At 38.7% G+C, this 15,860-nt stretch overlaps 1 protein-coding gene across 1 annotated transcript; it reads right to left on the bottom strand.

Moving 5' to 3' along the window:
* Positions 1-1,401: 1,401 nt before the first annotated feature.
* On the bottom strand, positions 1,402-4,095 carry arf1 (ADP-ribosylation factor 1). The gene is made up of 5 exons (XM_017426016.3): positions 3,978-4,095; positions 2,276-2,504; positions 2,053-2,163; positions 1,824-1,948; positions 1,402-1,697 (listed from the first exon to the last, which is right to left on the bottom strand). The coding sequence occupies exons 2-5, from the start codon at positions 2,418-2,420 to the stop codon at positions 1,539-1,541; spliced, it is 540 nt and encodes a 179-aa protein (XP_017281505.1). The 5' UTR covers positions 2,421-2,504; positions 3,978-4,095; the 3' UTR covers positions 1,402-1,538.
* Positions 4,096-15,860: the final 11,765 nt, after the last annotated feature.

Raw genomic sequence — 15,860 nt, 5'->3', positions numbered from 1 at the left:
GGCTGCATTAACCATGGCAGCCTAATCAACCTGCAAGAATGCCGTCTTTAGATTTCCACCCTTGGACAAAGTGAAGCAGGATGTGCTCTTCACCAAACTGCTTTAACCTCGACACAGGGTGGTTTCACGCCTTAAGGGCATCATATTTCTTCTTGTGCAATTTACTGACAGCCTCAAGAGTTTGGTGACAGTTCTGAAGAAGGGGGGTGGTTGTTTTTTTCTGCTTGGACATTATTTTAGGAAGGCCACCACATCCAAAGCTGTCCAGTTATGTATGAGATTGGCTTTGATTTAAAATATTTTTTAAAGAAGAAAAAGAATAACCTTCACTGAACACCTTTACATTCCGCTTTAAAGAAGTTTACAACAAAATGCAGTTCCAAAAACATCTTTGTGTTCAATCATTTTATTTGCAGTGCCCCCCTACACACACACAAACAAAAGCTTAAAACAAAACATTGACTGACTCAAGGAATTACTTAATAAAACATTACAATGCAAACAACAACATGTATAGTCAAACCTGCACTCTTTAGAGAGAATTCTTGGAAAAATAGAGGAAATGTGTCCTGAACAACAACAAAAAAAAAAAGGCATTTGGCCTTTTGTCTACAGCAAAATTGACGGCACTTTAAGAGATGCAGTTGATTTTGGTATTGCTCTGAAAATATTTCCCAGACTGAGTTAAAAAGAAAAAGGTTTAGAGCCTTAAATCACACTAGTTACCTGTTACAATAAACATACAAAATAAACAATATAGAACTACAGAAATAAATACTCAGCTGGGTAAATAGTTTCTTCTCTACCTATTGATGTAAACACTCAGATATGCGTACTCCAACAGGCCACACTGTCAACCTGAGACTCCTCAAGATGCAAAAACTAAACCCAAACTTCAGCCTTCCCAAACTACGACAGAACGGGAAGGTGTGCGATCTCTGCAGCATTTTCATTCACATCAACACAAGTGTTTACAAACTGGAGTGACGTCAGTACAAATGGGTAATAACTCCACTGTACCAAATGGTAATTTCAAGGTTCTTACATGTAGGCAGGAATAACAAGTTAATTTAGCTACAGGTAGTGCATCAGTGTACAAGTCAGTATAGTTTTAAGAAAAGCCCCACCCCGTCCACCCCTACAGTACACAACCAGGAAAATCATTTGACTGCATTGAGGTTCAGGGGCCAAAGAGTGCTGGTAAAAATATCATTTTCTCCCTTTTCTTAATCAAAAGCCAAAGCCACCCAACAGCCAGGAAGAGAAGAACCACCACATGATTTTAAAGAGTGCAATAAGCTCCACCATGACCCAAATTTATTTAAAGGTACATAAAATAAAATAAAAAATAAGAATAACAGAAGCTTTACATGATTAGATCCCCCCCCCCCAATCACTGGCCTGTATATCTGAGATCAAACCTAAGCTGAGGGCAGTTTCCAGTGTGGAGGAACTTTTTTTTTTTTTTCTTTTAGAAGTGTAAAGACAAACATAAGGTTTTGGGTGAAGCAGGTTAATTTTGCGAATCGCCCTGATCATTAATGATTCTTGAGCTGATTCGACAACCAATCGAGTCCTTCATAGAGACCGTCTCCAGTGGTGGCACAGGTTGCCTGGATGTACCAGTTCCTGTTACGCAGCGAGTGAAGCTGCAGCTTGTCCGTGAGCTCTGCGGCGTTCATGGCATTCGGGAGGTCCTGGAAACAAAACGGCGAGAGAACATTAGAACCCAATCATCTGGATGCATTGAGCCAACAAGAACAAAAAAAAAAACAATCAAAACCTGTGACATTCATTTGCTTTTTAAGGCTTCCAATACTTACTTGTTTGTTGGCAAACACTAAGAGCACAGCGTCACGCAGCTCGTCCTCTGCCAACATTCTTAAGAGCTCTTCTCGGGCCTCGGCACATCGCTCTCTGTCATTGCTATCCACGACAAAGATGAGACCTGTTTTTAAAAAAAAAACAAATAGAACAGTATTATTTTTAAAAAAATAAACAAACTCCTCATAAAATGAATGTCAATAAAATGTGAGACCAGTAAAACTTTACCTTGTGTGTTCTGAAAATAATGACGCCACAGAGGTCGGATTTTGTCTTGACCACCAACGTCCCAAACTGTAAAACTGATGTTCTTGTATTCTACCGTCTCTACGTTGAAACCTGAAGGAGGAGACAAATATAGATTTTGTTTGTTGTTGTTGTAAGAATGTAAAACACAGAATCTAACTTGTCCTTCTGTCCCGCGATATGCTGAACACAATGTTTGGCTCACCTATTGTGGGGATGGTGGTCACAATCTCTCCTAGTTTAAGCTTGTACAAAATAGTCGTCTTTCCTGCGGCGTCCAGGCCCACCATGAGTATCCTCATTTCTTTCTTCCCGAACATTTTAAAGAGTCCTGCAAACATATTCCCCATGGTGCCGCGAGATGGGAAACCACTTCTGTCCAGAAAAAAAATCAAAAACCTAAATAAAAAAAATAAAATGGAAACCCAAACGATCTGTGGAGAAACAGAAAGAAAAAATGTAGTGTACATAAAATAAGTACTGCAAATTAAAGGGAAGATAAAATGATGAACACCACAAGGTTGTTCCTGCGCAAAACACCAACTGCTCTAAATGTAATGACCAGGAGATGTTAACTTCTGGAGGAACAACCTTTTAACTACCAAGGAGAACTGTTATAGGCTTATTTATTTATTATCTTTTAGGGCCTTGCATGTTTACTAGGCTAGATATGAAATAATACCAACTAAAGTTTAAGCCCCTGTGAAAAAATCATTAGTGAGTTTTTACAGAGAGCAGCAGGATGTGTAATAAGAGTAGACAATATATTTTTATTTTATTTTTCCCATTCAGTTAAGCCAGTGTTGAATGACTGTCATTTTAGATCACGGCCCCATTTAGTTTGATAATGTGACTCGCATAAAAATAAAAAAAATGGGTTGGGTTGAACACACAAAGAAGACACTTTCTATTATCAGAAAGGGTAGAAATATATAGCTGATCCAGATAAATAAACAAATAGCACTGTCAGACAGATACGTCTAGAATTAAACAATAAGCAGATAATTAATAGGAAAAACACAGGTGTAAAATTAACTAATATTAACTTTTTATTGTGTAAAAATTGATATAAAAATAAAATAAAGGGATACTGGTCATGTAGGCTTCCGGGGTAGTAAATTACACTTAATGATAACTAATAAATTACACAATTATTTGTCATTTTTGAGATAGTAGGCCAACTTTTTCTTGTTGTCAGTGTAGCTTTTGGATTTTTTTTCAATACCCAAAAAGAATATAAAAGTTTCTAATCACCTTACTCAAGGAAAGTGCACTCTCTGTGAAGGAGTGAACAAATACACAGAAAACTACAGGCAAAAGGCAAATATCTTTTTTAAATTTGAGCTATTTTAGATTTTTATTGTTATGAAATCAATGTTTTTTGTAAGCTGGAAGAAAGGCAACCTAGCTTAGTTACTGTATGTGAATCGTTACAGATTGACAGCATCACTTGTTTCCTGAAGGACACTTTTGGACAATTTTATCTAAAGTCTCCAATTTCGGTGCTGGACTAGTCTAACTCCTGAAAGCAGAGCTAAAAGTTGCCCAACTGAGCTACGGTACGTAAACAAACACCGACGTTAGCTTAGCATTGAGCAACGCTACGACAAGATCGTATTTTTAACAACTTGTAGTTGACTTTGATTATGACATATTTCAAGACACTTTAATGACAACTGCATACTGCGGATATGAAGTCTAAAAAAAAAGAGGAAAAAAATAAAACACCAGGACGGAATCGTCGATACGAATCCCACAAGTTACACATTTGCTGCTTGTTCTCCGGAATAATCGTAGCCACGCACTCAGCTCGAATACACATACTTTTGTGTGGGACCACAGTCTGTTAAAGCAAAGTGCAAAAAGGCTCTACATTTACTTGATTGAAGCAAAGTCTCTCTACTTACTCGTTGAACGTTTTCTTCCCTCAAGGCGTTTCCTCCCTTACAGGAAAATGGCGACGATTTGACACGTCAGAGTGTCCAGCTGAACTTCCGTGAACGTCAGTCTGAGAGGAGTCGCCCCCTGTGGTTAAATGGAGAATTACACCCTCCTCCGGCTTTATCACCTGCTTTGCGTTATTAACTAATCAGCCATAACATTACGACCACTAATAGGTAAAGCGATTGACTCTGATCCTTTTTTTATCTCGATTCAAAAAGTCCAAGAAAACGATCACTGTTGTTGTGTACACAAACAGCTGAAAGTCAACAGAAATATTACGGTGCCACTTAAAAATTGTGTTGTATAAGAAAATGGGGTTAGGGGAGGTCACACAGATATGCTGTTTTTTTTAAGTCTTTTTTTATAAGCTTGAAAAATCGATTTAAAAAATTGGACTTCTTTAGCCTAGCCTGGATGAACACTTTTGCCCCCTTTCTTTTCTGCATGTCACAGCTGATAAGGTAGGCTGCTGTTGATAAGTATTTGACAGAGCATTACTTCAAAAATGACCAGACTATCCCTTTAACAGTGTTTTCAGCTGTTCATGAAATAATATATATATTTACTGTAATTATAGAAATTAATCTTTAAGAATTTGGGTGCAAACAGTAAATCAATCTAACGGTTCTAAATAATTGCATAAAATTATGAACATTCAGAAACAATGGGGATGCTGTAGTCATTTTTGGGCCTGAATTAATTTCAGAAGAATTGAAATGAAGTGAAAACTGTGCTGTGAGTTTACAAAAATACCCAAAACAAAACAAACACAAAATAAACAGCTTCTAGCTTGCTATCAGTGCACAGTTCAAAAATCAGCATTTTTGATAGTCGATAAATGGCATGAAAAAGTTGCATGCCATTATCGGTGGTGAACTGAACAGGGAAGATGTAGCTGTAGATCTAAACTACATGAAAAAGCAAGAATGGGAAAACAAATGTTTTTTTGTTTTTTTTTTTACAAAATTACAAATGATAATTTCAGTATGTATGAATTATTGTTAAAAGAGATGAAGGAAAACACAGCTTGTGTCTGCCCTAATCTTCTGCTAGTGTCAATTACTCTTTAAAAGAAGCATAATGTTTTTAACCCAATTTGAACTTTAAGCAATTGAAGTTTAATTTAACTCATTTAAAAAAGAAAAAAAATCATTGCACTTTAAATATTTACACAATGCCTTAATGTCTGCACTGTCATTTTCAATGGTTAGAGTATTTTAAGTTCATCAAGATATTTGTTTTCAAACCTTTTGTATTCACCCTCTTCCCCATGCACAACCAAGCCAATAAGGAAGAGTCTAACCATGTTATTACAGAGAAAGTTGAATTTTAACCAGGGTCAACTATGCCTGCTAACCCCAGCAGAGGGGGCAGCAGGAGGGGAAGAAGGCCAGAGGAGAACAGCAGGAGGGGAATAGGCTGAAGGACCACACAGCGAAGCCTCGTAATGCTGTCTCACTCTTCAACCATAATTTGTGGTTTCGCCTCATTGAATGGCAGAAAAATCGCTTTCAGTAACTGCTGTTTTTTTTTAAAGTGTAGAAGGTAATTATTGCTGCAAATATATTTACTCTCTTGTTAATTTTACCCTCTACTGCAAAGTGGCGTCTTTTCAGTTTTGGTGTCATTTTTCTATTTGCACTGGGCCATATCTTTGATTGCTCTTGCTATTACATGAAAACAAAATTAGGTGGTCTTACTTTCAATTCAGGACAATGTCAACACTCAGAAAACTTTGTTAAACAATAAAGAAACTGAACAGATTATGAATAATGTACTATGATCTGGGTCCTTTTAGGAAAAATCTGTCACAAAATGAGAATCTCAGATCAAAATACAGATTCTGATTGGTCACTTTGCTTAACTGTAATGTTTCTGATGAATCTTTTTTGCCTAATGCACATTTTAGTTAAGTCAGGCAATATTTTATGACAGTATCTTATTGTCATTTTTGCCATTTACTTAAAAGGTATTTCAGTTTTTATGATGAATACATAAATACATGAGTTTAAAAATCACAGCACACTAAGATGTAATTGTACAAATAAAACCGCAAACTTTTTACCCTCTCATGAATACCTTGAAGTCAGTGTCAGCTTGGACTCTGACATGACCAAAGAATATAATGCTTTTGTATTATAGCGTGTCCAAACATATTGTAAAGCACCATGTAGTTAACTTTCAGCTGAAATCGACCAGACAATATAGATGCATTTATGTGACATAAAAGCAGTTGTTTATTTGTGGCACAAAATCTATTTTTGTTTTCTTCTGTCTGATGGATTTGTTTCATGTGTTTAGCCCAAGCGTGGCAAACTTGACTTGCACTGAGACGTCCTTTAAGGTTCACAGAAACTGCTTCCAAATACAGGCGCCACACTTTGAACAAGCGTTTAGCTCTTAACAAATAAAAAAAAAAACAACAACACAATTTAAAAAAACAAAAACTGAAAAATAGAATACATGAAGTAAAGATTGAGTCATTTACCCAAGTACTTTGGGGTTGTTTGATACTTTGAAAGCTATATTCATACATCATTTCTCAAATTTGGATAAAAAACCCTGAAAATATATCTTAGAGTCTGCACTCTAGGTTCATATTCTTTGTTTACCAGTAATTTGAATATGACCTAATACACTGTTAAAATAACACTATCGGTGTTTTTGCACATATATTTTACTTAACTTTATTAAAAACAAATCAAAACAAAATGAAACAAGCTTACAATTAGAGTCAAAAGGGGCTGGGTTTGAGGGCAGATCTAAAAGCTGTCTTTTAAAAATCACATAATACATACTGTGTGTACAGCATGTGTTCATTTGTGTTCAAGACATCTGTGCTCACATTGTTCCTGTGCCTGTTTGTCTGTTAAAGAAAATCAGTACAATCTGTTTGAACCTGCAGCCACTAAAATTTGCCTAATTATAGGTTTGTTAAAGAACTACTACAGTGTATGAAAGCAACGCACATGCATCAAAACCAAGTTTAACAGCTGGATGGTTGAGTATTTTTATAAAAGACTCCATTAAGGCTCCAGTGACATTAACTAGACCAGTGCAAACCAGTAAAGCACAGCAAATAAAACATGAATAAAAATAAAAACTGGTAAAAGTTGAGATAAAGTGCTTCATCTGTGCACTGTTTGGTCACCCTACCTTAAACAAATCCAAATTAGATTTATAAAAGTAGAACACACACACACACACACAAAGAAAAAGAACCCCCCCACAGTGACAAATACAATGCTGCCTTAAAACGTTTGTAGTTTTTTTCTTCTCAAATGAGCATTTTGAGTTCACACAAGTTTTGAAAAAGCAAAAATAAAGCCAAATTATATTAGAAAGTAAGAATTTCACCTTAAAATCCATTCATATAAGGAGTTCAGTGGAAAAAAAGTATATTTGTTGGGTTGATATTATTAAATCATTCACATACCATGTAGAGAGGTGAAGGTACAGTTTAGATCCAAGAGGTTACGTTAAATCCACTATACTCCACAGGCGAACTCAGCGGTAATATCCATTCGAGGGTCTCTTCTTCCTTCTTTTCGGCTTCATATCTCACTAGATACTGACAGTTGTGATGTGTGGACAGACGACTAGAAATAGGACAGTAGGGGGGTGTATATATCACACAGGCATCCCTCTGAAAGCACACACACAAACACACAAACGCAAACAAATTTTGATGGCGCCGCTGGTGTACACGCCTAAACTTTCTTCCACACATACAAAAACTTGCGCACGCAGGCGCACATGTACACGCTTTTTCTTTTTGGGGGTTTAATTTTTTTTTCAGATCTTCCCTTTATTCTTGGTAGATGTCTCTCCCCAGAACTCTTGTGCCCACCTGGGGGGCCACAACCTCTTGGGGGTACCGCTACAGTAAAACTCAAGAGGTCTGAAGTAGGCCTCTCTAGAACAAAACATGCCACATGTACATTTCAGCAGTAGAAATGGGAACTAAATCATCAACTGTGATGTATATTAAAATTACCTGAATTATTTATGGCAAAACCAATGTATATTTATGGTTCTTGAGTCTTAGAGGAAATTTGTGAATGGATGAGGGCTGCCAAGGGGCAAAACAGGCTTTGCAGTAGGAAGTGGGTAAGGTCTCAGTAGGGGCCTGACTCCCCTCTGAGACAAGGCCTAGCAAGGATAAAAACACTCAGTAAGGGGCTTGGGAAAGCTTGTGTGTGTGTGTATGTGTGTGTGTATGTGTGACACAGCGACACAGGAAAAGACTGGATCAATGCTTAGGATTTTATGCATTAGAAACATGTTCTCTGCTACTTTCAGCCACCTACACATTGTTTTATCAACTTATTTTGAATTTGGGGTTCCTGTTTCGGGGTTTCAGTAATCATAATAATCGTGATAATAGATGCACATTATGAAACGGCCCTGGGGCAACCAATAGACTGCTGTGTGAGCCATACAAAGGAGCCGGTTTGGGCTAAGCAAGGCTGGAACTCGGATGGACAAGCATGGGATGCCTCCCTCTGCGTCTCATGTACTGGATTATAGGGCGGGCCAAATCCCAAAGGTGGTGTGAAGCAGGAAACAAACCGAACATTATTACAACGACCTGTATCGTTGCCATGAGAGGGTCCATGCTGGCTTCCTCCATTGGCAACAAGTCCCACTGGGCACCCTACCCCACGCCTCTCACAGTAGGGGGCGCTATAGAGAGAGATGGGCCGGGGCAAAAGGATAAATGTGCACCAGTGTCGCCTGCCAGTCACCTTTGTATGGCGATTGTTGGCGCCCTGAAAAGGTCGTTAAGGGGATTTACATAAAATTTTGCACTCCGCCCTGGGTACACACAGAATTGTTCGCTTCTGTATAACTACATGAAGATTGCTTAGTATTTTGACATCAAAGAATAAAGGGAATTTGTTAGAGGTATAGCAGTTTTAGCTGATTGTTGGTAATAGTTTAAAATGCAAATGAAAGACTGAGTTTGGACAACATGAAACCAGACCAAAGATCTTTAAGTAGTCTTCGTCCCTTGACACCACAAATTATTTTTTCTCATGCTTTGATTTAATTTTGGGCTCAAGGTTTGTGTCAGAATCAAAATTTGAAACCAATTTTTCCATTTATTTGTGAGCCTTTCATTCACAACTGGAACTTTCTATGTGGAGTCCACTGGTGTTGATGGGAGATGTTCTGGGACATCCGTGACAGATGGTTGAGACAAGCTCCTCAAAGACCTACTTCCTCAGAATGAACATGGGGCCCTTGGGTTAGGGAGGGGCCCTGTGTTAAGAGTGGGAATTGCTCGGTTGCAGGATATGGGTAAACTGGCAAGGTGTGAGGGCACACAATGAACAAAACGTCCATGCCAGAGAACTGGATTTCCTGAAGGATGACTAAGTTGGACGTGAGGTTACCATGGTTGATTTCTCCAGGTTCCCAGTACCCTCTCATGACCTAAACTGAACCAGATATCTCATCAAACTGTATGAACTAAAAGGCCATGTTGCTTGTTGCATATGCTGCTCTTTCTTTGAAACCTGCATTAGGCGTCCACATGGGCTGTGATGACGGGCCACTTCAAGATGAAACAATAGAGAGGATAAAGGCATTTCTTTGAAAGACTTTCTTGTCTGTCTCAGTGGGTTGGTTTGAAGTCGATTCATGTTTGCTATGTATACAAGTTTTTAAAGCTTGTCCCACCCTGTTGGCTGTTTTAATCTGACTATATCCCAATGGAGAAGGCATCAAAGATTACAGTGTGAACCTGTTGTACCTTGGGCTTGATGACTGGTTTGAATGATCAGCATTAAACTAAAACATGTGGCATCACAAATGAGCCTTGTTCAAATCTGGATTTTGGGAGTTTTCTTCATCATGCCGATGCTAAATGCTGTGTGACACAGTCTCATCTTATTCTACCAGCAGTCTGGCATACAAGACACTGACAGGCTGATTTTGAGCAGCCCCTTGGGCCCTTCTGAGAGGCCTCACAGTGACAGACCTAACACGCTCCCAAGCTTGTCCAAGTAGTGTTTTTTATTGCTACTGACAACAGATCTGCCACAGTCATGTAAACCCCTTGAAGATAATCCTTACCTGCCTGAAAAATGCATTTATAGACATTTTGAACACTGCCGCACAGACACTGCACTGTGCAATCAGAGTAAACATGACATTTCTGAAAAAGAATACATTCTCTTTTATTTTCATTTATTTTACATGTCCAAGTAATAAATGAACAATCAGTTCGGCATAGTTTTAATAATGTGCTTTTGCAAGTGTGTGTGTTTGCATTTTTGTGTGTGTGTTTGTTTGTGTGTTTGGCGTGTGTGTCTCATTCAATGGCGCACCTGTCTGCCTTGAGGCTGGAAAGATACGGTCTCTCATTTCTCTCTGGCACTCGTGTTGTAATGCATTAGAGGGCTTGTCATTGTACTTTACTGAAGGCCTCTGACAAGCTATTTGACACTCTTGACAGGGTCAGAGGTGTCAACCTGCTCAGACTGACAGTGAGATGGACGCACGAGGGCACAGGCAAATTAGACTGCTGCCCGAGTCAACTGCAAGTTGTTGCCTCGAGGCATGTTGCTGCTTTGCCAAGTCGGGATGCAGTTGCGTTTGATGCATCGACAGAGAGCAGGATAAAAGCGGAGCAAGTTTTTAAAATTTAAACTTAAATGATTTATATCTGCTTTGAATTCTTTGGTGTCACTGCAGTTTACAACTGTCTCCGCTTCCAGAACAAATATTGAGACACACAGCAAACGGAAAAATTGATATACAATTGAAGCATGTCATAAGTAGCAAGATCTATCAAAGTAAGTGTACATTTTGTGTTCACTTGCATGTAAAGATGTGTTGAATTCTGTGCTTGTTAAGGACCACAAAATGGCAAACAATCGAGCTGAATCTGCACAAGATGGAAACAATGGCACAATGCATTCTGAAGTCTTAAATCCTTGTTAAGACCCTCCATCTTTCAAACTAAACTGGATCACACCGAGAATCTCCTATCCCTTTATCCTGGTTAGATCCTCTAATCCCTCTGCCATTTTCCATTCCTTCGCTTTTGCTCATTTCAAATGGCAGCTGTTTGGTTCTCCGGCACTGGAACGTTGAGAATTTGTCCTCTTAGTGAAGAAAAGTAACTATACTGAGAAAAAGAAGAACAGCTTGACAGAGCCAGGAATGCTATGGATCTTCTTAAGTCCCATAATGAGATGTTTTCTCTGCTTGGAGCTTGTATTGACATTGAGACTATTTATTTCCACAAAGTAATAGATTGAGGGAATAATACATAGGGGTGGGAAAGACAACACAATGTGATTTAAGTCACAAGGTAGCCAAAGTTCTTGGTGCCTCTTTTTGTATGGGCTGTGAGAGCCTTAATATCAGTCTTTTGGGCAAATGTGAATTTTTTAAAATCATGTTCAAAAAAATGACTCGAATACATAAATATATGTAGCCAACAAACATTTGAAAAAATGACTAGAGATATATGAAACTTCCTGGAGGTTCGAGACCTTCCAATTAGAGGCTAATGTCATCTATATTAACCCCTCAGCCCCCCTCACTCACTTGGCTTTATTGAGGGAAGGACAAGGGGGTTAGGGTTGCCTCAATAAAAACAGCACTAAAAAGCAATTACAGTGCTGTGAAGAATGGGACTTGTCAGTAATTTGCTGTCTAAAACCAAGGAGATTGCAGGTCTGGGGCCGACAGGAATTCTGAGCCTGCAGTGCAGTGTGGGAAAAGCAGTGGGAAGGCAAGCACCACCCTTTGTGAGGTAATTACTGGAACTACCAGAGGCCAGCGCCAGTCCCTGCTTATGATAACCCCTCTCCTCTCCCCTGCTAGTCACCTTGTAATTGATATACACGATCTCACTGACTCAGGACATGTCCACGGTGACGCAGACCGATTTGGACATACTGGGGATTGTCTTGGGATGATAAACTGGAGAAGCAAAACACAACTTATAGGACACAAAGGATCTAAATAATCAAATAATGTGTTCCTAGTCATTTGATAGTTAATCTATGGGGGGATATGCAGGGAACGCAGACAGGAAATGCAAATACAATGAATTTCTAAGCATTTGTTGGTTTTGTGTTAAATAATTCACATGAGAACATTAATTCTTCCCACAACAGCTAAAAACCTATTCTGAAAAAAAAAATAACACAATGAAAAAAGTTTTGTCATATTAGATAATTTCTGTTCATGTCGTATCATGTTGCATGTTTATAATTTGTTTTATGCATATTTTATTTAATTAAATTATTTGATTGCTTCATCTACATGCCTCCAGCACTTTGTGTACTACATTTGAGTCATTATTTTCAACTGCTTATTCATGAGAAGCTTCAGCTGTTCTTGTGCTGTTCTTTTAGATAGTTCAGTTCACAGGAACAAAATTCTAAAATTATACAAACCTGATTCTACTATTTACAGCTGGAAGATGAGCAGAGAATAATGTTTTTTCAATAAATGTATTGGGAGGGGTGCTCTTTTTGAGTTTGATGCCACCTGCATGTTTCAGATTTTTAAACCTAAATACTACTCGTAGTTTTCTGAGTCAAGATGTTAAATTCAAGCTTTAGATTGCAGCAAATGTATGAGAATATTTTTAATACATGCGGTATGACTATCATTCATTTGTGTGAACAAAAAAAATTAGATTTTTAAAACTAGAGCTCTTTGTTTTCCCCCTTCTTTCAGAAAACAGAAGTGTCCTACAGTACTAAATATAGCCTTGGTAGTATTTTCTTTTATCATACAATATAATAAGAGAATTGATTACAATAGCAGAATTTTAAATTAATTTTCTAAAGCTTCTCCTAATTTTTTGTCAATTTGGATTTTGTTTATTTATTTCAAAATGTATTTGTGACCTCAACAAGTTTCTTTAAATTTTCATTTTATTTTTTACACACTTCCAAACTGTTAAAATTATGACTGAAGGTCAAAGCACAATCATATTCTGGGCCTAGGAGAGACTGAGGCCTGTCAAAAATAAACCAAACCCCCCAAAAAAACAACATGGGTGAGATGGCCACAAATGCGGATTAAACTGTGTTTCTGCTCCTTCCTGCTGAATCACTCATTGCTACGGAGAGGTGAAAGGTGACTGGTGGGTGATCATATCTGCCTCCCCCTCCTCCTCTCTGCAGCCTACATTGATCTGGGGGATGACCCCATATCAACCTTCCAGCCTCGGCTCATCATCAGCATCGCAATACCAGACCACATCTTACAGCAGCATATAGAGTTCCTCTGACAAACGAAACTGAAAAATCAGCATCGCTTTCAACTGCACACACCTGTAGAGCGTCAGGCGCATTAGTATGCCTCCCATACCAACCCCCCCCCCATGCCCCTTTGTTATCGCCACAGCTTGACTAATGCTCTCTTGTAAGTACAGAGGTGGCAAAATTCCTTTGTTGGCCTCAACAATACAATCAGGCACTTCAAAAGAGGATAAGGCTGCTTTACAGGTGTCACATCTCTACTCCCGATGGTTCGTCTCTTTAGAAATCTTTCAGATAACCATTTATCCTCATTCACAACACGTTCCACGCTTCAGGGCGTAAAAGAGAAAATGCTCTGCTTTGATTGCTGCAGATGTTCTGATGCAAAGACAAAAAAGATTTTATTGGTGCTATTGTTTTTTAGTTGTCTAATGAAGATAAAGTCAATCCAAAAGTGTCAAAAATTGTTCAAATTGTGTGATTTACAACACTTTGTGAAACTTAGAGGTAAAGATGAAGTTAGATAAGTTAGATGAAGTGTGAGGGATGTTAAAATGTGAAATATGATCACTTTTAGGTTATAGAAATACGAAACTAACATTACTGCTTCACAATTTGGTGGAATAATAAAATGTTAAACCAGTGACTTCTGCTTTTAAAGTCAGTGTCCATTAATCATATTCTACATCTGGATTCAGTGGAGTGTTCAGAGTTAAAGAGATGCTTTGAAACCAACAGGAGTGATCTGACTTTAGACAGAAGAACGCATTGACATCAAAGGACCGGCTTCAAAGTCAGTTACATAATGAAGTGCCCACACACTGCACTCGTCTCTGTGGTTCGGTTTTGTCCCGTCACCTTTGGAGGGTACGACCTACAAAAAAAGAGCTTTGAGAATCACATTCTTTTATGCTGCAGTCAGAATTACAAAAAAAGAGGTTGAGATGTAGATTTTTCAGATATTTTATCTTTTTTTGATTGAAATTTGTCTTTAAACTTGTTGCCGCTGGTATTTAATTAAGCTCATAATCTATCAGTCATCATTTCAACCTGTGTATTTTGATCCCTGTGATGTTCTTGTTGGGACTTCAAAAGGATTCAGAGAGAAACAGACGCGGACTGTAACCAGCGTGTGACTTCAGTGGGACTATTTGCATTGTGTCATGTGAGTGTGGCACCACCTCACAGTACATAAATTGCTGTAGTTTGTCCTGCGACAGGTGGATTTTTTTGAAATGCATGCAGAGGTCTCTAGTGAGTGTAGGTGTTAAACTCAAGAAATAAAATAATAAAAGAAACTGATTGCGATTGAGGCTATTGTTTCCCATTTATATGGTTATTGGGTTGTGCCACTTGCAGCCTGGTCGCGTCAAAGTTCTCACAGTCAGGACACCCCTTCTCCCAGCAGAGTCGCCGCAGCCTCCTCTGGCAACTATCTGCTAACTATGCTCGTCTCACGTGGGTGACAAAAGCTGCAGCAGGAGGGTCTAGCTGAAGGGAAGGGCCCACTTCCTTCAGCAAAACACAGCATTGCTGCAGGGCTGGAGTTTGTGTCCGTCCTGTGACCTGTTTCATGTTTTGTACTTGTTTTCACCCTTTCAGATGGTGTGAAAAATGTCAACGGTCAAGCTGCTGTCACCGTCCCCGCCACTCAACCAAACCTGGTTGGCTCTGAGCAGTTTGTACACACCAAGTTTTCGGGTTGTCTTTGAATGTGCGGGAGCTTAAGTCCACCCAAGTAAGAAGCTCTACTCATAGGATAAACTACGGCAGACAGCTTTAAACATATTTGATGTGGGGGTGGGCAGACTAATGAGTCCACATGAAGGAGAACAGAAGGGTATCACTTTTGTGGTGCTTCCACTCTGGAGGGGCGGGACGCGTATCAATCGTTCTGTGCGATAATGGGGTTAGATAGCAGTGAGACCTGGCCTCTGGTGGTGACATTGTTGCAGGACTCAGAGACTATCAGGGGTCCAGCGGCTGAGCTGAACCACTGGTGGGCTCTATTCACACCCAGGCCCTAATCTATCCTGAGATCAGGTCTTTCTCTTCAACAAAGCGCCATCTTTTTCTAAATTCTCTTTGCTAAGATTTTTCTGTTAATATTGTCTTCAAAAAACACAGCTGGCTCCTCTGTCTCTCAGAGGATTGAAATTATTAGTCCAGTCATTGTTTCCTTCTTTTAACTCATAGCTCATACCAATGAAACTTTCCGTTTTGTGTAAAGACATATCTGTAAGTTGAGGTAGTTTTTTTTGTGGAAAAAAGGCAATTTTGATAATCCAAAATAACAGCTGAGGCATTTTGTCAAAAGTTTCTCTTTAATGTCTTGCTTAAATCGCTGAAGTTTGTGTGCAAGCAAGCTAGCTTTGGCAAATACTTGCTTAATACCACTTTATTCCTCAAGATGGTAGTGAGGTGAAGTTCCATCCAAGTCAAGCAGAAAAGGATAAAGCTCTTCCGAGAGATCAAATTTTTCCTGATCTTACCTTTTTTTTGTATGTCTCCTTGCCTTGTACATTATTTGTGCAGTTGGATATTTGACAAGATGCATAAGTTTTGATAAATGTGATTTAAAAAAAAAAAACATTCTTTTGTTCTAGAAAT

The sequence above is a fragment of the Kryptolebias marmoratus genome, linkage group LG20, assembly GCF_001649575.2.
Source record: "Kryptolebias marmoratus isolate JLee-2015 linkage group LG20, ASM164957v2, whole genome shotgun sequence".
Lineage (NCBI taxonomy): Eukaryota > Metazoa > Chordata > Actinopteri > Cyprinodontiformes > Rivulidae > Kryptolebias > Kryptolebias marmoratus.
This window is presented reverse-complemented; position numbering and strand designations above follow the sequence as displayed.

Coding starts and splice junctions, on each gene's coding strand:
- arf1 (XM_017426016.3), bottom strand. CDS start 2,420: ATGGGGAATATGTTTGCAGGACTCTTTAAAATGTTCGGGAAGAAAGAA. Junction 2,164..2,275: donor GACCACCATCCCCACAATAG/GTGAGCCAAACA, acceptor CTCCTCCTTCAG/GTTTCAACGTAGAGACGGTA. Junction 1,949..2,052: donor TTATTTTCAGAACACACAAG/GTAAAGTTTTAC, acceptor TTTTAAAAACAG/GTCTCATCTTTGTCGTGGAT.